At 38.0% G+C, this 25,850-nt stretch overlaps 2 protein-coding genes across 4 annotated transcripts in view; both read right to left on the reverse strand.

The window, feature by feature from the left end:
• ZBTB34 (zinc finger and BTB domain containing 34) overlaps positions 1-25,850 on the reverse strand; it is an 85,735-nt gene that overhangs the window by 42,010 nt on the left and 17,875 nt on the right. The window lies entirely within an intron of this gene.
• The window catches only part of ZBTB43 (zinc finger and BTB domain containing 43), a 29,502-nt gene continuing 17,885 nt past the window's right edge, over positions 14,234-25,850 (reverse strand). For both annotated transcript variants that reach the window (XM_069082715.1, XM_069082718.1), the window contains one exon: positions 14,234-19,970. In XM_069082715.1, the coding sequence (XP_068938816.1) occupies positions 18,544-19,947 (1,404 nt within the window). In that variant the 5' untranslated portion in view covers positions 19,948-19,970 and the 3' untranslated portion in view covers positions 14,234-18,543. The remainder of the gene's footprint in view (positions 19,971-25,850) is intronic.

Raw genomic sequence — 25,850 nt, forward strand, 5'->3', positions numbered from 1 at the left:
AGATGAGGATAGAGAATACTGGGCAAGAGAAACCAGTCACTGAAAACACCAGAAGTCTGGGGATGGATTGGATTGCAAAGTATAGTGAATGTGTAAGAAAACTGGAAAGGGAGTAAGGGGCCAAGTTATGAAGGATTTTAAAAGTCAAACAGAGGGTTTCATATTTGATCTTGGAGCTACTAAGGAGCCACTGGGACTGGGGGTAGGAGGAGCTGACATGGTAGGAGAAAAGAATGTCACAAACTCAAGAAAGAGCATGTCTAGGAGGAGAGGGTGGCCAACAGTTTCAGATTCTGAATAGAAGTTAAGAATGAGGACTGAGAAGAAGCCATTAGATATAGCACTTAAATCACTGATAACTTTGGAGGGAAAAATTTTTGTGGAATATTGAGGTTAGAAGCCAGAAAACAGAGTTTTTAGAAGAGAATCAGAAAGTGAAGGCATTGAATTTTTTTTAATCAGTGTTTTAAATTTATTTTACTAATTATAGAAAATATATAGCTCATTACCATATGCTTCAGTTTTTCAAGAGGGCAGAGAAGAAGTGTGAAGTAGAAAACCAGTGTTGCTGTGGGTGTGAGTATTGATTTTCCCATGGAGCTACTGGTGAGTGACCTATTATACACTAAAGCTGGTCTATACTTTGTTTTGAAAGCAAACATTTCGCTCCTTATCTTAAACTTGCAGATGTCAGTTATGACAGTTGTATGAAGGCCTGTGGATTGGGCCTTGGTTGTTGATGTTTTCAAAAGAGCTTTACAAATGCTGAAACCATTCAACATATTGTACAAAAACACAGGATCTAGGGCAAGGAGACCTGAGTGTACATCCTACTTGAACAGTTCCTTAGTTAAATGCAAATCAAAGAATAATAGCTAACAACAGCTAACTTTATATGGTGCTTATTAGTTGTCAGGTACTGGGTGAGCCCTTCACAATTGTTATCTCTTTGAACCTCACAACAACCCTGGGAGGAAGGTGCTATTTATTATCTCCATTTTACAGGTAAGGAGACTGAGGCCAACAGAGGTTAAGTGACTTTCCCAGGTCACACAGCTAGCAAGTGTCTGAGGTTGGATTAGAACTCAGGTTTTCCTGACTCCAGGCCTGGTGCTCTATCCACTGCACCACCTTACTGATCAATAATGGTTCCAGTCACATAATAATGGAATTTCAGAGTTTGACGTTACCACAGAGGTCCCTTCATCTCTTTCAGCCTCAGCTTCATCACCTGTAAAACTGAGAGTATAAAAAGTTTGGAGTATTTGCCTCACCAAGTTTGTTGTAGAAAAATCCACCAAATAAACCTTAAGGCATCATAGAATATAAACTATTGTTGTAATATCAGAGGGAAGTAAGAATAGTGAATGGGATGTGGAAATGGGGAGTATCAGACCACAGAAATATACCATAGTATGATTTTCATCTCCAGAAAAGTACAGTATAGATCAATGGTATAATCTGAAGTATAAAGTATAATAGGGAGATGAATATCCCACTATCTTCCACCCTGGTCAAAACATATTGGTAGTACGGACAAAATAGTGTTCATTAAAAATGAGGCAATCAGGACAGTAAAGGAACTGGAGACCATGTCATGCAAAGAATAGCTGAAGGAAATGGAGTACCTTCAAAGATGTAAACAACTATAACACGGAAAGGAGGATTAGATTTGTTCTGCTTGGTCCCAGAAGTTAAAACTACACTGATAGAGGTTGCAGGGAGAAAGATTTCAGTTCCATATAAGGAATCCTAACAAAGAGAGCTGTCCAAAAGGCAGATGGGTTACTTCAGGACAGACTTAAGTCCCCATTGCTGGAGGTGTTCTGGTAGAAGCTTCATAGCCACTTGTCAGAGATGCTGAAGTTTACTGCTGCTCAGGATGGGGTTACACAAGGTTGCCTCTGAAGTCTACTTCAGCTCTGAGATGGAATTCTGTGATTGAAAAGATCATAAATTTAGTGCTAGACAAGGTCATCCAGACCATCTCCCTCATTTTACAAAGAAGGAAAATGAGATCCAGGGAGGTTAAGAAACTCAAAGTTCTCAAAGATAGCAAGTGGCAGTCAAGTGATTGGAAGTCAGGTCCTAATTACATATGCAGCACTCTTTCCAAAAGACACCAAGATGCAATATTCTGGCTCTGCTACTAATTGCCATGGGGATAAGAGGAAGTAGTTAACTCTGTACATTTCAGTGTTAAGCATTCTGGAGTTCTCAATTAAATATGTAGGAATTCTTTGTCAAAGAAGAATGTTCCTATATACTTTGTGGACTGTTATTTCACACACACACACACACACACACACACACACACACACACACTTTCCCTTCCCCTCAACTTTAGATTTCTAGCCTTGTTTCTTTCATGACTCAGGAAGGCAGTTCTGGAGCAAAAATAAACAAGACCTTATCTGATTACAACAACAATAAATGGTTTACATTTTTATAAGGCAAATGCCCTATAAGGTAGGTCATGCAAAGATTATTGCCTCAATTTTACATAAGAAAATATTGAGGTACCAGGAAATGATAAATAACTGACCCAAGGTCACTAAGCTAGTAAATGGAAGAGCTAGGATGCAAACTGAGGTCTTTTGACTCTGAATCTAGGACTTTCTATTACTCCACAGTTACTTTCCCACAACTGATTAACTTTTTTGAGCCCCAGTTTCCTCATATGTAAAATGAAGGTACTGAACTAGATCAAGGATCCTTAACCTTTTTTTGAGCATGGACCCCTTGAGCAGTCTGGTGAAACCCACAGACAACCCCTCCTTTAGAAAAATGTTTTTAAATGCCCAACATAAAATACATGGGATTATATAACAAACTAATCATATTTAAAAAATTATAATTTTTTTTTAAGTTCACACACCCCAGCTTAATAAATCCTGGATTAGATGACCTCTTAGGTCCCTTCTTGCTCTGGCATTCTGTGAATCAGTTACTCTGATTGTGGAAGCAGAGTTTCATGAGCTTTTCCTCTTATCATAATAAATCAATATTTGCAGAGCATCCATTGTGTAAGTAGTGCTGTGCTAAGCAATGAATGATTATAAGGCAGTCTAATAACAAACATCCATAAAACACATAACATGAAGTTTAACAAGAATGATTTTCCTTTTCCTTTGATCATTTGGCTATTGAGGCACTCACCCAGAGTGGTTTTGTGATAATTGATTTTATAGAATTATAAAATGCAAGTGCCAGAATGGGCATTGAAGGTCTAGTCCAGCCTTCTCATTTTACAGAGTAGTAGCCTGAGGTCCAGAGAAAAGCAGTGACTTGTCCAAGATCACAGAGGTAATAGTAGTGGGCCTGAGGCTCTGAAGAAGTTGATTTCATTTAACTTCAAGGCTATTTCCTAGAGGGGTGGGTTTTGCTTTGATAGGCATTTAATCCTCATGTGAAATACTGGGGAAATCCAAAGTACAGTAAGTGCACTTGTAGTTCATGTCTGAGTAATACAGAACAGGGACTATCAAAAATATACCTCTTACCAAAAAGTGAGCAAAGATTGAAAGACAAGATTGAAAATTCCTACTTATGGAATAGAAGTAAACGAATGTTTCTAGACAAGTCACTTAATTTCTATGAGCCTGCTTCTTTTTGGGGACAAGAACACTGGTCCTAACTACCTCCCAGAGTAAGGAAAGTGCTTTGTAAAATATAAAGTGTTACGTAAAGATGAGTTATTATTATTATGTAAAGCTCTCCTCCAATGTCTCACTATGGCATTTGCATTCTCAAAGGATATGTGAGCAGAATATAAGTTCTGGCAACCTCGACATGTTTTAAAAAATGAGCCTATTGACAGAATCCTTTTGAAAACTAGCTCATCTAAGTGCAGAGAAACTCTTCAGTAGATGAACTTGTCACAATGATGAGGTAATGCAATCCGCATAGGTAGAGTGTGGTTCCACCAACAAGATCCTAAAAAAATTTTTAAGTGTTTAAAGTAAAAATTTAGCTATATATTTAAACTGTGAAGAACTACAGGGAGTGGGATGTTATAGTCAGAGAATATGAGAGACTAATAAATGATTAGAACCAAAGAGCATGGTTTTTGAGGGAGAACTCTTTTCATGTTTTGGCTGTGGCTGCAAGAGGTACTCCCAAAAGTCAACAAGCAACTAATGGCCAGATTCCTGGCTGGTAAAACCTTCAGTTAATCTGAATGTATAATGATTATTAGAGAAACCAACAGCTTAAGCAGCAGAGGAAATTCATGGCTAAGAACTCTGTTCTTCACATATCATTACATTTAGTTTCAAAGTCTCTTACAAATTGGTGGTTAAACATTGTCTACAGCACTTTATTCAAAGCTTTGTGGCTTTGTGAAAAACTGCAACACTTACCACAAAGGCAAAATACTTGATTCCTGTGCACTTATGTCACCAGTAGAACTTTCACAGTATTTTCAGAAATGTCTTCAAGTAGAGGTTCTTAAGCTGAGATCCATGAACTTGTGTTTTGTTTTTTAACATTTCACTAACTATTTCAATATAACTGATTCCTTTGTAAGTTGCAACAACTTTTTCATAAATGGGAATTTAGTTTTGCTTTTTATTGCATGCATTAGGGACAAAATGGAGGATGTGGACAAGAGGCAGAGAGGACGAGAAGGCAGAGATGACTGTGATCTGGACCGCTGAAGGAAGATCCTATATTTATGAAACCAAAGAGCTATTAAATATTGAAGGATATACATTTGATTTTTTAAATAAATACTTTACCTAATCAGTTTGAGGCTATGTGAAAAATCTCATAGTCCAAGCCAAACCTTAAGTTTTTTAGAAAAATGTATTGCAAAGGTGTAATGGAAAAAGTCCTGCATTTAAGAGTCAGGAAACCCTTGGCTCAGATACATGTGTCATTTGTGTGATACTGAACAATTCAATTTGACAGACATTTATTAAAGGAAAATTAAATGCAAGGCATTGAAATAGGCACTAGGGATGGAAAGACAAAAACAAGAAGCTTACACTATAGATTACATATAGAGAATGGATTCAATATCACACATGGGAAGTAGATGGAGTAGAAAGTGACAGGAGCATCAAGAATAGGACGATAACTAGTCTGGGGTGGCTGGGTGGTGCAGTGAACAGAGCACTGGTCCTGGAGTCAGGAGGACCTGAGCTCAAATCCCACCTCAGTCACTTAACACAAAAACTAGTCATGTGACCTTGGGCAAGTCACTTAACCCCAACTGCCCTCCAAAAAGCAAAAAAAAAAAAGAATAGGACAATAGGAATATGTGAAGAGGGATGGAGCACTAACAGCTTGCTGAGGTAGAATACAAAGGAGAAAGGGGGGTTTATAAAATCCAGGGCAATTGAGCTGAGGCTTGAAAAAGTAAGGGGGACCTTAAAGGTGGTATTGAGGAAGGAATCCATTCCAGGCTTGTATGAATGAGCATAAGCAAAAGATAGCTTTGAAATTGAGATTAAGGAACAGTTTATAATCCAGTTAACTTGACACAGAGTATGCCTAATAGGGAATAATAAAAGTGGAAAGATAGATTCGAGCCTGACTGTGAAGAGTTTTAAATAAACTGAGTCTGTATTTTATACCAGAGATAAGAAGGAGTCACTGAAGGTTTTTGAGCAGGGATATGACATGGTTGATGCAAAATTATTTGGGTAGCTATATGAAGGATGGATGGGAAAGGAAAAAAAAACTGAAGGCAGAGAGGATAAGTAGGGTTATTTCCAAAGATCTAGATAAGTAGTGGTAAAGGACTTTACTAGGGTGGTTAGCAACATGAATACAGAGAAAGGAGACATGAAAGATGCTGTGAAGGTAGAACTGACAGGCCCACAGCACCCTCAATAGAAATGGGAACACAAAAGAAGGGTGGAGTTAGGGAAAAGATAAAGAATTTGGACTGGAGAAAACTGAGTTTGAGGTGTCACAAAAAGCAATTGGATTCCAGTTGAGAATGGAGTTCAAGAGGGAGACGGGCTGGCTATAAAGATATGAGTCATCTACGTAGAGATAATAATAGATTCCATTGGAGTGGATGAAGTCACTAAGGAAGAAAATGTAGAGATGAGAAGAGGTTTCAGGACAGAAACCTGAGCAACATTCATACTTAGGAGAAAAGAAATGGATGATGGTCCAGCAAAGGAGACTGAGAAAAAATAGGAAGAATACTGGGAGAACCAAATGAAAGTTGTGACAAAGACACCAAGGGATGAGAGAGCGTCCAGGGGGAGATGGTAGTTAGGTGAAAATAACATCAGCTTTGGAAATCAAACTATAATTGGTCTGAAAACAAATAGGTAGTGAGACAGTAGAGACAAAAACTTTCTAGAGTTTAGCAGTGAAAGGGAGAAAAGAGATGTAAAGATATTTTGAGGGGGCAGCAAGGTCAAGTGAAGGTCCTTTTTTTTGTTTGTTTTAAAGAGAAAGGAGACTCGGGTATATGAATAGGCAAGAAGCCAGTAGATAAGAGTCTGGATATGAGGCAAGTCATTTCCTTTCTCTTACTTTATTTCATCATCCATAAAATGACGGTGTTAGATTAGATCAGGGGGTTGGCAAACCATAACTCAAGGGCCAAATCTGGCCAGCTGCCTGTTTTTGTTCAGTCCAGGAGTTAAAATAGTTTTTACATTTTAAAATACTGGTGGCAGGCTAGATTTAGCTTGCTGAGTCCTGGATTAGATGATTTCTAAGGCCTATATCCACTATAAAACCTATGGTCCTGAGATGAAAATCTGCCACTTACTAGTTTAATTCTTTGAAACTGTTTCCCTGTAACTAAAATAAGGATAATGATATCTCCACACACCATACACCTTATAGGACTGTTTTAAAGAAAACACTCAAAGTACTATAGGAATGCAAATTATTTTTATTTTTCTGAGATTTATTCTACATCTCCAAATGTCTATTAGAATCACAAACTGGATGTCCTGTAGAAATCTCAAACTTAACACATCCAAAATGGAACCCATTACCTTTCTTCCTAAAACCTCCCCCCCTTTCCAAATTTCTCTATTAATAGTAAGGGTACCACCATCCTCCTAGTTCCTCAGGTTTGCAGGCATCATCCTCAAATTTTCACTATCTCTCAACCCCATATCCAATCTGCTGGTAAGACTTGTTGAGTTCACCTTTGCAACATCTCTAGAATACACCCCCTCCTCTTCTCTGATACTGCCACCAACCTGGTGAAAGTCCTTATCTCCCCGTGCCTGAACTACCCAATAGCGAGCTGGTTGGTCTTCCTACCAAGTTTCTCCCCACTCCAGGGCATCTTCCATTCAGCCACAAAGAGATTTTCCTAAATTCCATGTCCAACTATGTCAAACCTCCCTACTCAATAAACTTCAATGGTTCGGTATTGCCTTCAATAAAATCCTCTGGAATTCAAAGCCTTTCAAATCCATCCCCCTTCCAATATACCACCTCCCACATAGACACACCCCTTTCCAGTCTTCTTATACCTTACATAACCTCTCCTCCCAGAAAACATCATTTTCAATCCAGTGACACCCTCCTTCTTGCTATCCCCTGAACAAGATATTCCATCTCTTGGTTCTGGGAATATTCACTTGCTGCGCCCCCCCCCCCCCTTGGAATGCTATCCCTCCTTATCTCTGCCTCCTGACTTCCTTTAAGTTCCAGCTAAAATCCCACCATCTACAAGAAGTTTTCCCTCTCAATTCTACTGTCTTCCTTCCCTTGATTATTTCTTATTTTTCTTGTATATAGCTTATTTCCACATAGTCCGTTGTATAATATCGTCTCCATTAGATTAAGAGTTCTTCAATGACTCCTTGCCTCTGGTATAAAATACCGACTCAGTTTATTTAACTCTTCACAGTCAGACTCCAATCTATCTTTCCACTTTTGTTATTCCCTATTCTCTGTGTCAGGGACTTGTCTTTTGTCTTTCTTTGAATTCCCAGTGCTTAGCACAGTGTCTGGCACATGTTTGTGTTACTGTTGTTCAATCATGTTAAATTCTTCATGACCCCGTGGACCATAATATCCATGGGGTTTTCTTGGCAAAGATAATGGAGTGGATTGCTATTTCCTTCCCCAGTGGATTAAGGCAAAATAGGTTAAGTGTCTTGCCCAGGGTCTTGCAACTAGTAAGTGTCTGAGGTCAAATCTAAACTCAGGTCTTCCTGACTCTAGACCCAGGGCTCTATCCATTGAGCCACCTTGCTGCCTCCTGCCTAGCCTGTACTATGCACTTAATAAATTCCTACTAATTGACTGGTTGATTGGTCCTTGGACAACAGGCACACAGTGCATCCTGGGCCTCATACTCTAATCCCCTGCAATTTGGTAGAATCTGCCTGAATTTGTCCTCTGCTGGTTTAACTTTTAAGAACTCAGGGACATCCCCAATACTAAGGCATGGGAGGAGGACTTCACTGTAAACCATTATCCAACCTTAATCCCAACAATACACTAAATATAAAAAAAAAAAACCCTTAGTCTTTTTTCTTTTAGGCAAAATAACACATACTTATCTCAGTATTGTTAACTCTTACATGCCAGTACATTCCAGCAATACCCAAGTGGTAACATTCTTCTGGAAGGCAGTTTTATAAAACTGATAGACACCCAAACAGCACACTCACTGACCATGGACTACAGTGTAGGCCCTATATCCTTCAAAACATATTTGTTTTTCAAAAGTAGTGTGAATTAGAAGGGGCGGGCTTAGGTGAACATGACTACCTCCCTCCATTTCTTGTTGTAACATGGAAGGGGCCTTGGGTTCTGCATAGCTATGCCAGTGATACAAAGTCTAGTCAGCATGCCTAAACTGAAAATGTGGGCTTCCAAAAACCAGAGGAAGGCTGTAAGCACTTTGAGTGGTCCAATGAATAGTCTAAGGAAAGCTATGAATAAGAATTGCAAAGGAAGCAGAGATTTGCAGCAGTGGAGGGAGTACCTACCAATGAGATAAGGATCCATCAAAGATTTTTATTTAAATTTCACTTGTTCATAGCAACTTATATGTAGATATTGCTTAAAGATTTGCAGCAGCTCTTCTTTGTAAGTGGTACAACTATTTTATGGTGAGGAAACTGAGGTTCAGAAAGGTCAAGTGATTTGATCTTAGGATCACAGTTAATAACCATCAGAGCTGAGATTATAATTTAGGTCTTGACTCCAAATTCAGAACTCTCTCCACAAACCATTATGATACTATGTTTAAATAATTTAGGTTCACTGAATACTAAACTCTGAAGTTTTACTACTGAAGTGCCTGGAATTTCTAAATCCTTCAAAGAAAATTCTGGAAGGGTTTCCTAACTTTTTTCTTCTACTGATAATGAAAATGGAACTTGATGCTTCAAGGTTCTGCCCTTAGCCCTCTTCTTTCTTGGTCATCTCATTCCTCCAGTGACTTCAATCACCACTATAAGACAGAAGGCTCCCAAATCTGTTTTGCCACCACTGACTTCTGAGGCAGGTCCTGAATAAGCTAGGAAAGGCTTTGAAGTGTGTGCTTCAAAAATCAGAAGAAATCCTTGGTCTATTCTTTTACAAGCACTCACCTCATATCTACAACTACTCATAAGGCAATCTCTAGTAGAACAATTAACTTCAAACTCATCATGACCAAAATGGAGCTTATTGGTTTCCCAAATCTGAACCTCTTTTTTCCACTTTTCTTTCAAGTGGCCCTGCCATGTACTCAAGCCATTCATCACAATCTCTTGATTCTACCTCTTCAACATTGTTCCCACTTGTCTCCCCATCTCTAGTTTCAGTGCTACCACTCTAAATCGAAGCCTCGCTGACACAGGGCCAGAACCATTGCTACAACTTAATAAGTCTTCCTACCTCCACTCCAATACATCCTTCAGTGCATTGTTTGAATTAGAGCATACACCTGGTCAAATTGCCCTCCTGCTAAAAAAATCAAATTGTTTAAGTTCAAACTCTTTGACCTGGCATTCAAGGTCCTTCACAATTTGGTACTAGCCTACCTTTCTAATTTAATTTCAAATTACACTACGCTAAGCTCTGCTGTGCCTTGAAGACACTCTATTCCTACTTCCATGCCTTAGTTCTCTATGCCTAGAAAGCCATCTCTTTCCCTCACCAGTTGAATTCCAACCTTTCAATCAATCAATAAAGTCATTAAGTGCTTACTACATTCCAGGTACCAAGTGTGAAGACCAAGTCACATGCCATCTCCTCAGTGATACCTTCCCCAATCCTGTCAGTAATAATTCTACTACTCCTTGTACTTCACAAGTAATGCTTTGAATTATACCTCTCTAATGTAAGGAAGTCACGTATCACAACTTAACTTTGTATCTCCCCCAGTAGCTAGTACATTACTCTGTACATTTAAGTGCTTGTTGAACTGGAACATTTGGGACATAAAATCAGAGTATCTCAGGGTTGAAAGGACCATGAAGGTCACCTAACCAAAGTCCTTGCTTAAAAGAAGCAGCCCTGAACAAAGTGGTCACCTAGCCTCTGTTTGTACATATTTGGTGACTACTTTGGACTACTGTTATAAATATGCATTCCTGACATTTTCTAAAGCCCTGAGAGGCAAAGATCTAACTTAATTTATTAATATTAATATTTTTCAGTATAACAAAGATTGAATAATGATCTATATTAAAAAAAATGGATAAGCATTGCCAAATTCATATATTACTAAAAACATTTTCATTCTTACCTAGTTTTATGGAAAGTTTATTTTCTTCATTTCTTAAACTTTCTATTCTAGGAATTGGGCACTAAGGTACCTTCACATAAAATGTAACTTGTTAAAGGTTCTATCACTGCTGCCTAGAAATTAGCCATACAGGGTCACTTCTAAGAGGAAGGGCTCTCCCCCTAGGGCCATGGCCCCAATTAATGGTAGTTTAACTATAAAATTTAGGCAAGCCTCAGCCTAGCATGCCCTAGAGCATGACTAATGTTTTATTAAGTTATAAATACATTTAATGGGTTCAGTATTTGCTTCTCAGTTTGGAATATTATAAGAGGAAAAAATAGTATTCAACCACTATTGTAGAAATGAAATGCCACTAATTTCAAAAACACTATAATCACATAAAATTCTCCTCTTGAATTGTCATATTTTCATACTGTCTATGTACTCCCTCAAAGGGTAGCTGTAATTCTCCTACTATTTCATCATTCTAGAATTATTTGCAGCACAGGGCTGGCTTATCCATCTCTATGTTAAAAGTGATAACAGATTTTAAATGGAATCAAATACGAGTGACTAATGGCTAAGACCAGTTTGCGTGACCAGTCAAACCAGTTTACAATAAAAAACTAATATTGGAATTTCTTGTTCCTGTTCTTGTTTTACTTCAAATGTCTTGAATCAACAGATTTGTAGAATAGTTTGTATTTCATCCTCATTTACTAAAATCCAAAATCTAAGAATATCAACTTTCCCAAACCAGAGTTCATTAGAAAAAAATAAATTTTGGGAAACCATATCATGTCTTCAGATGGAACTTCTGAGAACATTTATATATAAAAATCTAATTCAACACTAACTAAACTTTTTACTGATATAGCCTCAGCAACTATGTTAGGAATTATAGGGCTTTAGAGTTGTAAAAGATCCCCTCATTTTACAGTGAAGTCCTAGAAAGGGGGAGTAATTTATTCAAGGGGCCTATTATGTGAATCCAGTTTTTCTGACCCCAAATCCAGTACTTTTTCACTATATTGTGTTGACCCATCCCCCATACTTTATTCTGTTTAGCCAAGTTGCAGTTGGGCAACTACATCCAAGTTACAGAGCTGTGAGCTCTCTGTTCATAGCAATGTGTATCAAGCAAAACATTGGTTTTGAAGTCATGAAATTTAGATTTAAATTCTAGATCTGTTTAGAAGCTATGCAATTTTAATTGTCACTTTATTTCTGAGGACCTCAGTTTCCCCATCTGTAACATGGACTAGTAGATCTCTTCTGATTCAAGTCCTTAAGTGAGGTGTTACGTGACTCTCAAGTTCTTTTTAAAAGCTTACTGAATGACTAACCCTCTGGGAAGGGAGATTTTATGAAGGCATACCTAAGTTGGCAGAAAGTGGTCACTGCAAGAGTCTTGAGGACATCTAAATAAACTAGGCTGTTTCCTCTGTACCTAATACCACCATTTTCCCACTATTTACTGGGAATGTGTAGTCTTTAACAATTTTCAGACCAGATAGTGCTCTTTGCTTATACCTTTCTAACGTATTCATCCTGCCATTTTGTGCTATCTGCACTGTGTAGTATTTTATCTTGACAGTACACTGAGAATTCACAAAGGCATCTATCTCAATGTATTCATGCCAGCCTGGAGCACAAATATATGTCCTGAATATGAACCAGTTAACACAAGTTTGCTCCTGTTAACATATTGCTTTAAGTTCTGTGACTCATCTACATGTGCATTCTCTCTAATGATCAGAAGGAAGCCCCTCTACAATCCTCTAAGAACTAAGTTTTAGTAAGATTGTTATATATACACCATCCTCCCCCTGTGCCCCTCCCCCCTCCAAAATTCATCTTCTGATGACTACCCTTCTAGTGATGAGTCTCTGCACTTAGGGTAGGCTGCAGATCTATCCTTGGATGACAGAATCAGAGTCCACCACCAGGGCTACATCTGAAGCCTCTCTAGATTTGATGGTACTGTTCTGACTTCACTCTGCAGCCAGTTAAACTTTCAAATCCATAGCATCATCTCCATACTAGGATGGAGATTAGGGTGGGCTTTCTATAGCCTAAGGAAAAGACAGGCTTTTCACATACCTTTCTGGTGCTATTTCTCATTATGCCCCTTAATGGTCAGTCCACATCTGAAAAATTGGCCTGCTAGCTGCTCTGTACCCAACATTTCATGCAGTCAGTCCTGTATATCCTGAATGCCCTCCCTCTTCACCGAATCCCTAAATTTCTTTCAAAGCACAGCTCAAATGCGGTTCTTCCCTGGGGTGTTAGTATTCTCCTTTCTGAATTTACTTCATTTTACTTAGTATTTACTATAGCTCTGTACATAGCTCCCAGTAGAATGTAAGACTTTTTGTCTTTTTATCTCCAGGACCTAGCAGAGTGCCATACACACAGGAGGCACTTAATGTCTATAGACTTGAAATATGTACATTTCCAAGTGGCCAGAAGCTTCCTCCCCGTTAAGGATGGGGGGGGGGGGGGGGGGAAAGAGGGGGAGGTGGGGATTGTCCTATTATATTACTTTGTAGAGTAAAGCATATGAAAATAAAGGAAATGGCAAAGGGTGCATGCTAGAGAGAGGAAGGTTGTGCTGCCTGTCAGATAAAGCTATTCACTGACCAGACAGCAAAGATTCCATCATTACCATCCACAGCACAGCTAGCCCAGGCAATCTAGAGCCCATTTAAAAATTCAGGGGGTGGGGAGAGGTTTATAACAAACAACAGTGATAACAGAAGGTTTGTGTGGGATGATGATAAGTTTAGGTCTAAAATGAGCAGTGTCTCTTGTAATGAGCTGTTGCTGGGAAGTAGGGCTCTCTCAGTGCTATAATTTGCTGGTTCACCAGTCTGAACCACATTTAAAGAACAGTGCTTTTTGCGATAAGAGGTGAGGAGGGAGAGCAGAAATAAGTGGAGAAGCATAGCGTCCAGGACTGAGAGGGAAGGGAAAGGGAATAAACATTTATATAGCACCCACTATGTGCCAGGCACTGTGCCAAGCATTTTTTAATTATCTCATTTGATCCTCACAACAACCCTGCAAGGTAAGTATTATTATTCTCATTTTACAGAGAATAACTGATTTCCCCAGGGTAACATAGCTAGTGTCTGAGGCTTGATTTGAATTCAGGTATTCTTGACTCTAGGCCCAGCACTCTATCCAATATGCCACCAGCTGCCTCTAAGGAGGGTAAGTGGTATGAGGATAAGCTGGACTCACAAGTCTTATGTTTAGGGAAAGGAGGATTTGTGGGACGGGACTATAAAAGGTGTCAAGGGGGCTGGGCAGAACTGAAAGGTGTCTGGTGGGATTACAGCAGAGAATTTAGGAGGCAGTGGGCCACAGAGTTGGAAGGAGTAACTGGAAGAGGCAACAGGATAGAAGCATATGTAGTCTTCAAGGATGAGAGAGGAGGTTGGCCTCTCTATGACTGCTACCAACTGGGCACTTTTGAAAGGAATCTTACTTTTCCACACATGGCAAAAACCAGGAAAATAATGAAGGCACACAAGATCAAAGATAGTCAACCCAAAGTGAAAACAAAGCTTTTACGAAGTTGACAGATAACATTTATTAAAACATGTCATACAAAAGGGTATGGTCTCTTCTATAAGAAGAAAATATTAAACAGTAACATTAAATTAAGTAAAACCATGCTGTACAGTGAAGACAGCAATATTATATAGACAAAACTATTCAACCTTTGCAATACAGGCATAACATTTCACAAAATATCAATAAGATATGCAACCTTAAATGACAATTTCCTTAGAATAAAACTATGTTTGTAGCTCAAGGAAGATTCACCTGACTTGCATAAATAAAAGTAAATTTCTGGAAGAAATATTGGAAACCCCATAAAAAAGGAAACAAAGCAGCAACAACTGACATATGACACAAGCTTCAAGCAAGGAAAAAAAATCACATTTTAAGAAATGTGTTCCAGCATTTTCCCTCAGGGCACTGTTCAGTATAGTTATTCTAAATTAAAAACAGATTCATTGAAATAGTTAAGTAGCAAATACTTTGCCTTTTCAGAGAAAAACTCTGGTTTCACTGAATAAAGATGGAACCGTCTGAGTTAGTAACCCAATAAAGCATCTTCAATAAATATTAGTGGCACAAGTCAAATAAAATTCACTTAAGATTATATTGGAGGAGATTCTGCATGGATTTAGTCTCATTCCTTACTATTCCCAAGTCATCAAAATGTGGACCTTATGAAACTAAGACCCTGATTTGGCAGTATCTGAACTCGATTCAATCTTCATAAATGTAGTCTGTAGTACCTCTTGCCCTGGGAGAAGAAAAAGTATCAATGTTGTTCTTGTGTACACATGTTCCAATTTCACTTTCAAAGTACCTGGCAATGCACACCACACATAGAAAGGAGGAACTAGACCAAAGAGTTCTGGGGAGTATACTAATGGGCTCTTCAAGAATAATAGCTTTAAAACTTGGTTATCACCCCTAAACTGGGGGAGTGTGAACAAGGGGGCATTAATAATAAAGTTCTTTTCTGTTCAGTCTGAACTGGTGACCATAAGGGAACTGAGAAAGGTCTGGTCTAGTAGTCAGAATCAAAGGGCTGGGACCCAAGAACTCCTGAGGTTAATCCCATATGATCCCAGGGTGGCCTTGGGAAAAGGCACTTAACCTTTGCCTCAGTTCCCTTTTTTTGTAAAATGGTGATGTCTACCTTATGAAGTAGATGTTTTTCATGTCCTGTCAGTGCTTCTAAAATTAAAAGCATGATATAAGTGCTAGCATTAATAATGTCATGTAACATTCACAGTCCTCTTTAAGTGAAGCCTTTTTAAAAAAATCAGGATGAGGGAAAGAGCTCAAGGTAAGACTTGAACAAAAACTGTCGATACTGGAGGGGATGATATCACTACCATATCTACAGAAGGCTAAGTGTGACCTCTCCCACTCCCTTCTGCACAATAATTTTGAAAAAAGATATTTCTAAACCAGTGCTGAAGCTAGAGAAAGAGAGAGAGAAAGACAGAGTGTGTGTAATCATCCTCAATACAAAGATTGCAACTGAGGATTCCAAAGGGGATAGAATTATTTTGTCTTGAAAAGGTAAAGTTTGCAAAATTTCTCTTAATAGATAAAGTACGCATTCTTCTCCAAGCCTCTCCCTGCCTCCCAACCCCATTTCCCTCCACCAGCCCAACTCATGGTGGGTGAAGATTTTGTGCTATCTGAATGTGGTAAGCATTAGAGTGGTCCCACTTAGGAGTGTCTGGGGTTGATTTGCTTACCCATACCATTTTTTAAAATGAAACCCAATATATCATATAAACAGCATAGGATAACAGACAAGTTGAGTATGGATTTTAAAAATAAGAATTATAAATTAGCAGTTGGTATACACATCAGGATTCCTATAAAAGGTACCAATCTATTTGAATAAAGAAAAATTGCAGTTAACATATTAAATCCTTGCAAAACTTATGTCAGAGATGACAGGATAAGGGTTTGGAGATTAAGTAAGAAAGTAGTGGAACAGACTAAAAAAATTTTCAGATTACTCACAAGATTGTTTCACTGAAATGAACAGAGTTGAAAGATAGATAGGGATTACCTCTATTTGTATTTTCTACTTCAAACTCTTAAAAAAAACTTCCCAATCTAATTTTTTTAAAGGAAAGCTTTCAAATTAGATAAGAAATATGCTTTGCTAACACCTCAGCAGAGGGTGAAGTTATTTGGCAGAAGTAATTATTTCACAACATCATTAGTAATATTAATGGAAGTCATAAAGCAATTTCTCATCACACAGAAGGACAAGGACCACTTCAAAGAGTAGGAAAGAATTGAGTTGGATTGTATAGTTACCTCTACACAATTCCAGTCATGTAAACAAAGAAAAAGACTGGCAACTGGAAGAGGTTTCAATATTAAGGAAACAGTATGAATGTGGCAATCAATCAGGAGGTAATATTTCTAGGTTAAAAAACAATATATGTATAAAGAGATTTAAATACAAAGTGCTTTTCTATATTGAGAAGGATACAGTGTTAGTGAGTAGATCCCTGTTAATTATGTTGATTACAAGAGTGAGCTACTTTCCCTTTGTCCACATACAGTGCTCAGAACTTGAATTCCTAGGAGTTAGCAGTTTGAATAAGTCCATTGCCAGCAATGGCAACCATATTTGTGCAAAGCCAATTTTTTTAAAACCAAATTTTAGGTAGAGTCCAAGGAAAAGCTATTTTTCCTACAAAATGAAAACATTTATACTTAAAATTTAGAAGCAATCAACAAGTCAAAAGAAGTTAGTATAATTATAGCACCCTGTCCCACCCCAATGAGAAATCTAGGTATATCACAGAGCTTACGAGTATTCGGAATATGATTTCTTTTCTAAAAAAGTCTTCAGTCCAATATATCAGACCGATAGGGAGAAAAAAAAATCTCAGAACTTTTACTTCTTGTTTTCTATATGTACAGATGTGTGGACTTGTTAATTTATGCAGCAGTATAATTTGGGAGCTTGACTCTCCAAACTGCTCTGCTAAAATCAGTATTTTTTTCTCCTTTTCCATTCTGAAATGCTTTCCAGCTCCCTAAAAAGACTTGTATCATGGGTTCCTATGGATCTATTTGTTTTCAAGAGCTACCACCTCTCTTTATACAGGTACCAATGCTCAAGTTGGGAGACACTGCATCAGAGAACACAATGTGCCACACAATTTGTTACTAGCTCTTCTCTGCCTCACTTACCTTGCATTCTATTTGTAGTCTTTTGAGGTTTCATAACTACCAGGCTATACTAACCCCAATTCCTGAAACACAAGGGCTCCTAACCATAAGCTTTATCTGTCATTTTTTCTTCTCTGTTACCTATGAGTGACAGATTTTCATTAGAAAGCTCAACTATTTGCAACAGGCCCACAACTCTGAGCAGCATCAAATAGGACTTATAATCAGGGTCACACCAGGTCCAATGTGAAGAGCTCACCTAGGGACTCTGCTGGAGTGGTAACTTCCAGTCACTCACATGAACAGGACCTGGAACATCAAGCCAATTAGAAATACTAATTCCTGGTTAACTAGTTCTACACCTAGTGAATTACAACTAGATATAATTTTTAAAACTTTAGTATACTAAAATATAAAATCTTGTGTGGGTTATATCAAGAACTTGATACACATTACTGTAGTATCATAACAAAAAAAAAAATGAAGCTTGTACCATGTTACTACTGAACCAAGTTAGAATGTTACCTACTTTGCATCCTCCTTCATGGTTTTAATTAAAATGTCCTTTAAAAAGATAAAACTTAGACCAAAAGAATTCTACTTTATTTCTCCTTCTAGGAGCCATATCATTTGAGCTTTTTACAGAGCAGAGGATTTGTTTGGTGAGATAGCTGTTTAACCTAAACAAATTCAGACTGACTACTCCAAGTTTCATTAATAAAGGCAAAATAAAATCTAACAGGACCAAGTTATAAGTGACCAAAAGTTGTTACTATCTGGAAAAAAACTACAAACAAACCCCAAACCTTACATTTTCAGCCCAGTTCTAAATGCAGGTGGCTACATTAAAAACAAAATAAAACAAAAATGGCCCACCTACATAACAACTGACCTGAAGGTTGAAAAGTTAGCTGAGAGGGAGGTTAGCAGAGACTGAACTCTCAGGGCAGGACTGAAGCATATTGACTTGAGAAATTAGACTTTAAAAATTGGCCTACTTACATACAGTCTTTCAGAAATATCCTCCAATTTTTAAGCTAGTCTCATAATAGCAAGTACCACACATCATCTGTGCACACAATTTGCATAATTATAATAGTTTATTTTTGTGCACACCACTAAAAAAAATCCACGTCCTATTTTTAATTAACATCAGTAGTATTTTGCTCAGCCTTTGCAGCTTCATATGACTTGGTACAAGAAGTCACATGTCGGTGAAAACTGTCCCGCCACATAAATCGTTTCCCACAGATATTACACTCATATGGCTTTATGCCTGTGTGAATTTTCATGTGGCCAACAAGGTGATGTTTCATTTTGAATTTCTTACCACAGACACCACAGCCATAAGGCCGAAGACCAAGATGCATGCTCATATGCCGATCTCTCTGACTCTTGTGAGTGAAGCTTTTCCCACATTGACAAGGGTACAGCTTGTCAGCAGCTGAGAATCCCAAGTGGGAAGCTTCTTCTTTAATGCCTGTCACCATTTCAATGCTATCACTATAGCCTGCTGCTATAATCGTATCCTGTCTGTGGCTACTAAGATTCCCATCTGCTCTTTCTCCAGAAAACTCTTCCATAGAAGAGCCATAGAAATCAACTTGCTCATCGTAATTACTTTCATCAGCTTGTTCATCAAACTCAGCTTCAACTTTTTTTTCACCAATGTGAAAGTCTTCCTCCACCCCTGAAGACTGGATAGAGTGATCTGTCTGAATAGTATTAATTGATTCAGTGACCTGGTGCTCATCATAAGCAGCATGAACATCAACACCTTCACAGTCCTGTTCAAATCTTTCTGGTTTCACATGGATCCACCGTTTGTGAGACATGATGCTGGGCTTGCTATATATGGGCCTTGTATAATGATATTCGGCACTATCACTGGCCCCTTCTTCACCATCCTGACTGGTCATTTCAGTACTTAGTCTATCATGTTCTGTTGAGGAGTTGCTGGGAAGATACTCATGTTCAGTCAGCTGAGATGTCAAATCATCTTTGGAACTCTCCTCTTCATTCTCTCCATCTCTCAGTTCTTGAGTTTTTGGGAAATCTGGGTGTCCACCAGAACCAAGCTCAAAGTTTTCAACTAGGCCATTGTAGTTACTGCTGCTTGGTGACTGATGATCACTGCCATGATTTAGCTTTTGACAAAGGACTGTAGGATTTCCTTCTAAAACCTCAGTGCATTTGTCTACCACATGCCACATCTGGAGGAAACTGGCAGCTGTCAGATAACTGACAATTTCTAAAGCAGGCATTACTAGTCGTCCTGTATAAGTAGAGAGAAGGATGTTTTCAAAAACCCTTGGATTCATAACATCAGGCAAAACTATTCTTCTGCTGTTTTTCAGTAGCACCTGGTCACAGAAGTAAGGTGAGCTGGCAGCAAGAACAGCCTTGTGAGCCCTGAAAAGGTGTCCTTGGACTACAATGGAAACATCACATAATTGTCCTTGTTGTCTCTGCTGGTTTAGTTTCTGCAATATGGTGCTAGAAAAATCAGGAAATTCCACTCGAAAAGAACTTGTTCCAGACTCCATTTCATTACAAATCTAGTTCAGTACTGCAAGAGAAAGAAAAATTATTACCAATTCCAAGCTAATAAAAATCTGTTCTTCCTTTTTACTCATCATCTTCGATTTCCACAAATAAGAGAACCCTTTCACCAAAACCACCACCCTTCCTCCAAGTACCACCAGAGTAAATAGCTTATTTTTGTCTTTCCTTTCTTGATGTGTGTGTGTGTGGTACAATAAGATTTTGACATATAGTCTATGACAGGGCTGAGTTAGGCCTGTCACAATGAGCAAAAAATACACATCACACCTTGGGAATTTCCCAGGATCGTCTGTTTACCTATAACTACTGAGAGAGAGAGAAGATATTTAACACTAAGAAACAGATCTTACAGTATTATTCTCTAACAAATAATATATTTTTCTCTAATAGAAAATAACCCAGAAAGGAACTGGTTAGCCCTTCAGTAAGAATGAGACAGAACTTGGAGAAGAAGGGCAAAATTTAGGAATCCCTTGGTCTAGGTCCCTAGAACATATTTAGCAAAGTTTACTAGGACCTGGTTTAATAACCACAAAATCTCTCTACAAAGAAAGGAGTATTCATTGGCAGATGTAAGGGATGAGGGTGGAATAAATAACTTCTAACTCTAATATCCTGGATCATATAAGGCAAAGAACAGAAAGTCAGTGAAAAGCAAGGCAGCAGGGCAGGCCCCTCTGACAACCTCATTCGCTTCTTCACTTAAAAAAAAATTTATTGATGCCTTTTGTTTTTACATCAATCATTTCTGTACACACCCCTCCTTCAGAATCAAACTCTCCCCTGTAACAAAGAAAAACAGTTGATGAAAAACAATTGATATGGTGACTTCATTTGTCAATTTACATAGTGGCAGAAGTCCTCTTCTGTTCTGTGAAGAAGAAGGTTTTATTACTGGTTCTCTGAGGCTAAGAATGGCTATTACAACTACTCTAGAGTTCAACTGCCTTGAAATATTCTTTTCATTTACATTACTGTGGTTGCTGAGTATATATAATGTTCTAATTTCACTTCACTTTGCATCAATTAAAATAAATCTTCCCATATTTCTCTGAATCTCTTATATTCTTCCTTACTGCATAAAAACAGTCCATTATATTCATAAACTAGTTCAATCATTTATTCCCCAATACTATGAGTACACACTTCACTTGCAGTTTTTTACTACTATAATAAGTGATGCTATGAATATACTGCTATATATTGGACCTTTCTGTCTTTGACTTTCTTGGGGTATGTGCCCAGTAGTGAGAGTGATGAGTGAAAGGGTTAAGAAAATTAATCATTTCTCTCATAAAATTCCATATAGCTTTCTAGAATAGTTGGGCCAATTCACAACTCTAGTTACAGGCTATTAACATGCCTCACTTCCTTTAGCCTATTCAACACAGAACATTACCATTTCTGGTCACCTTTACTGACTTGCTGAATATAAAATAAAATATCAGAGTTGTTTTAATTCACATTCTCTTCTTAGTGATATTGGAGTATGACTGCATATAGTCATTAACAGTATGTCATTCAGTTTTCTGTAGAGGAATAGCTCCTAGCCTTATACATTTGTGTTAATTCCCCATATATCTAACCTTATTTACTTCTAAGAGGTTTTGGTTTAACACAGTAGATAAGTCTTACTGTATGACTCTTGGATAACTGTGTTTAGGCAACTAAGCTCTGAAGACGATTCAAAAAGAAAACATGTTAAATAGTACAAACTATAGAGAAGGAAAAAAAAAAGTAAACATTTCTAGTTCACAGCAAACAATAACAAAAAATGGCACTAACAATCTCCGCTAAGTCACTTTACCTCTTTGGGCCCTAGTTTATTCCTCTATAAAATGATGGGGTTGAACTGGATGATATGTGAAGTCTCTACCAGGTCTAAATCCTATGATCTTAAATCATCAAGCAAAAGAGGTTGGCTTTCCAAGACCTTTCTAGATGATCTTTTTTCCTTATTTAGGCTGAAGCAACTCTCCCAACCTTCTATATACATTACTTAAATGTATTCCAATGAATAAAATCATATAATCTGCTACAAATCTACAAAATATGGGGTTGAACTAAATTATCTTTCAAGAGATATATTCTAATTCTACCTAAAAATCCAATTATTTTATTAAATCTTTTATCCTGTGGCTGCCCTACATCAAACTGCTCAGATGATTTTAAGACTCAAAACTCTGTCCCTCTTCCAAAGAATCAGATCTAAAAGCAACACTAGTGATTATCTAATCCAAAGGTCTCAAAGACACTCCCGAGTGTAGCCAGAAACAAATTAAAATGTAAGTGGGAAATATTTTACAAAATAATACAACAGAATATAATTATGTCAACATGTTATTTTCTAGGTCAACATGCGGCTGGGGGAATACATAATTTAGTGACCCCTGTTTCTATTTTATTTGTCACCATTGACCTAGTTCACTTGTTCTCTCCATTCTACAGTGAAGTAAAAACAAGCCCAGAAACTAAGGCAGCTGAAGTTCCTTGCCAAAGGAAGTCACAGAGCAAGCCGGTAACAGAGCTAATACAGAATATTCCTGACTACTAGTCCAGTGTTTTTTCCATACAGCTGCCCCTAACTAAATGAACTCACTCCTTAGACAAGTTGTCAAGAATTGATATTAAACACTAAATCTATACAAAGGATGAATGAATATAAGTAACTATTGGGATATACAGGCAACTTAACTATTGGGGATCATATTGCAAGTAAATGGAAATTGCCAAATTCAGTATTTTGGGTATGCCACAGGATTCCTTAAGAACTACAAAAGTTTTGACTTCTATTTCACATTCTTCCACTAGAAAATCAGAACTTCCTCAATGATTCAGAACACTATCAAATAATATACTATAAACACCCCTCACAGACAAAACCTGAAATAAATTTCACATTGTCAAAAGATCAAAACACTACATTGTCAAAAGATCAAAACACTAGCTTATTAAAATAATTATCGATAATCAATGTTAGGTAAATCTTGTATTTGTAGAATCAAGTATCAAGCTACAATTTTATCCATCTCAACATATACTTCTTTATTACTTCAAAAGATGCATGATTTCATATACTGATGTGGGCACTCCCTCTACTGACACAGAGCACAACACCTGCAACACCTTTAGTAGATGGCTCCTTATTTCAACAGAATTTCGGTTCATTGCCAGGCACGTACACAAAGCCTTTTCAGCTTAGCAGGGCTTTGCCAAAGTTTGTGCTTTGCAGGCAGAGCAATTTATGCAATAGCCCAAGGTCACCCCTATGTCAAGTGAGGTACTGCAAAAAGATTTTAGTTCTTTAGGTAGTAGCTGCATTAAGTACTAATTGCAGAAGAAGTTGGTATGTTAAATAGAAATCCGTGGATACAATTTTTTAAACTTTTAAGAAAATATCACAAGTCCCCAGGTCTCTCATTATTTTACATCAGAAAATATCTGGGAACCAGATTAATAAACTAGCTTCAATGTTAAACACTACATGTTCTTCATAGCAACACTGCCAATATGGCAGGTAGCAGATTAAGTCAGAGTTATTTTATCAAGCAGCTGAACTTTTCTTAACTGCATATGTGGCATTTTGTATGCAGTTTGTACATTTAGTAACATCCAGTCCTTGACCTCTCCCCTATGATTTCTTCTGACAACCCAGACAAATAATGATACTCACCAAGCCAATACCCCCGTACTCACACTCCTGACCCATGTACAACGGCAAATATGAATTCATTTGTTAAAGAAACAGAAACCCATTTTATATAATTTAATGGCTTGTTTGTATCTATTATTTATTCAACAATTTATGTTACACCTACTGTGTACAAGGTATTGTGAAATCTATAAAGAGAAATATAACAAAGATTTTTTTTCGGAAGCACAAGGAGGTACACTAAGAGATCCTTTAGTCCAGATTCCTCTTTATAAATGAGGAAGGAAAATGACAAGCTCCCAGCCAAGGATGGAAGGCATCTAATGAGAGCTGATAAATATGTATTTGCCTGGAATATTGCAAACCTAGTCAAAAGAACCTTAAACTATAAAGGAAATGGATTGTTTACATATATCCAACAAGCTAGGTATAGATATTACAGTTTGTGGGAAGAATGGGCTAATTTTCCAGGTTCCTTTACAAAAACACTCTGTGTTCCAGCCAAACAGGCCTATTCATTGCTCCCTATACAGCACATATCACCTCCACTCTCCCTGATTCTATAAAGGTTAACCGGCAGTCTTGGAATCACACCCTCCTCACTTCCAACTCCTAGAATCCCCAGCTTCCTTCACAGTTCAGCTTAAGAGTCACTTCTTACAAGAGGTCTATACTAATCTTCTCAGTTGCTGTTGCCCTCTCCCCTGAAAATTACTTTATATTTATTTTGTACTGACTAAGAATACAAGCACTTGAAGGTCTGGGACAGTTTCCTTTTTGCTGCTGTATCCCTTGGGCTGACTACAAATATTTGTTATATAATCTCAACTAGGCTCTCACTTCAGTAAGGCAATCCTTTTACCTGATTTCTTATCACACACACTAAGCAGCTATCTCAAATCTTTTCATTCCTCCTCAGTTCTTCCTCCCCATAGCACTCCTCCCTGCCACGCCCTCTACTAAGGACTTAACCTCATACTTCACAAATAAGTGGAGACCATTTTTCAAGAGCACCCTCTTCTCTTCTTCACCTCATCTCACATCACTCAGACTTCATTCCCCACTATCTTCTCCTTCACCTGACTCTCACAAAGAGGTAACTTTTTTCTTTGTCAAGGCAAACCTTCCTTCATGCATCCTTGACCCCACTCTGGGTGATCAACCCCCTCTATCATCCTCACTACAATTTCTCCCAGCTACTGACTTCTTTCCTACTGCATACAATTGAATTCTTCCCATCTCCTATTCTTAAAAAAATGCTCACTTGATCCCAACATTCCTACCAGCCACTATCCTATATTTCTCCTCTCCTTCCCTAAACTGTCTATATTCCGTGCTTCTACTTTCTCTCTTTACTCACATCTAAACTCTCCGCAATCTGGAACTGAATATTCTACTAAAACTACTCTGCAGGCTTTTCTTGATCCTCATCCTTCCTGACCTCTCTGTAGCCATGACGCTACTGATCACCTGCTTCTCCTATATGTCTTCTCTATAGATCTTCATGACTTCAAGCTCTTTTGGTTTTCTTTTCTTCCTACCTATCTAACCGTTCCTTCCCAGACTTTATCCAGGTCACTAAATCCTGGGTGTGTCTCAAGGCTGGTCCAGGGCCCTCCTCTTCTACTTTACGACCTTATTTGGTGAAATCATCAACTCCCATTGAGCTAAATTATCATCTCAATGCAGATGACTCTTAGATTTATATAAAAAGCCTTAATTTTTCCCCAGAACTCCAGCCCTACATAATCACTGACCTTGTAGACATCTTGAATGATGTCCTGTAGATATGTCAAACTTAGTATGTCCAAAACAAGACTGATCATCTTCCTACCCACCCCCAAACCTTTTGCTCTTCCCAATTTTCCTATTAAAGACAAGGAGGCTATCATCCTCATAGTCATCCAGGTTTATAACCATTGTGTCATCAACATCCGATTCACCTCACATATGCAATCTGTTGTTAAGGGCCAACTAGGTAGCACAGTGGATAAAACAGTAGGCCTGGAGTCAGGAAAACCTGAGTTCAAATTTGACCTCAAATAACTTACTCAGTGTGCGACAAGTCATTTAACCTCTTATTTGCCTTAGTATCCTCACCTATCAAATGAAGGGAATAGCACCTACTTCCCAGGAATGCTGTGAGGATCAAATAAGATAATAATTGTAAAGCACTTATCACAATGTCTTGCACGTTATATAAATGTTAGCTATTATTATTATTATTTCATC

The sequence above is a fragment of the Petaurus breviceps genome, unplaced genomic scaffold, assembly GCF_028583685.1.
Source record: "Petaurus breviceps papuanus isolate PSGF00001 unplaced genomic scaffold, PetGlider_PUasm1.0 171, whole genome shotgun sequence".
Classification (NCBI taxonomy): Eukaryota; Metazoa; Chordata; class Mammalia; order Diprotodontia; family Petauridae; genus Petaurus; species Petaurus breviceps.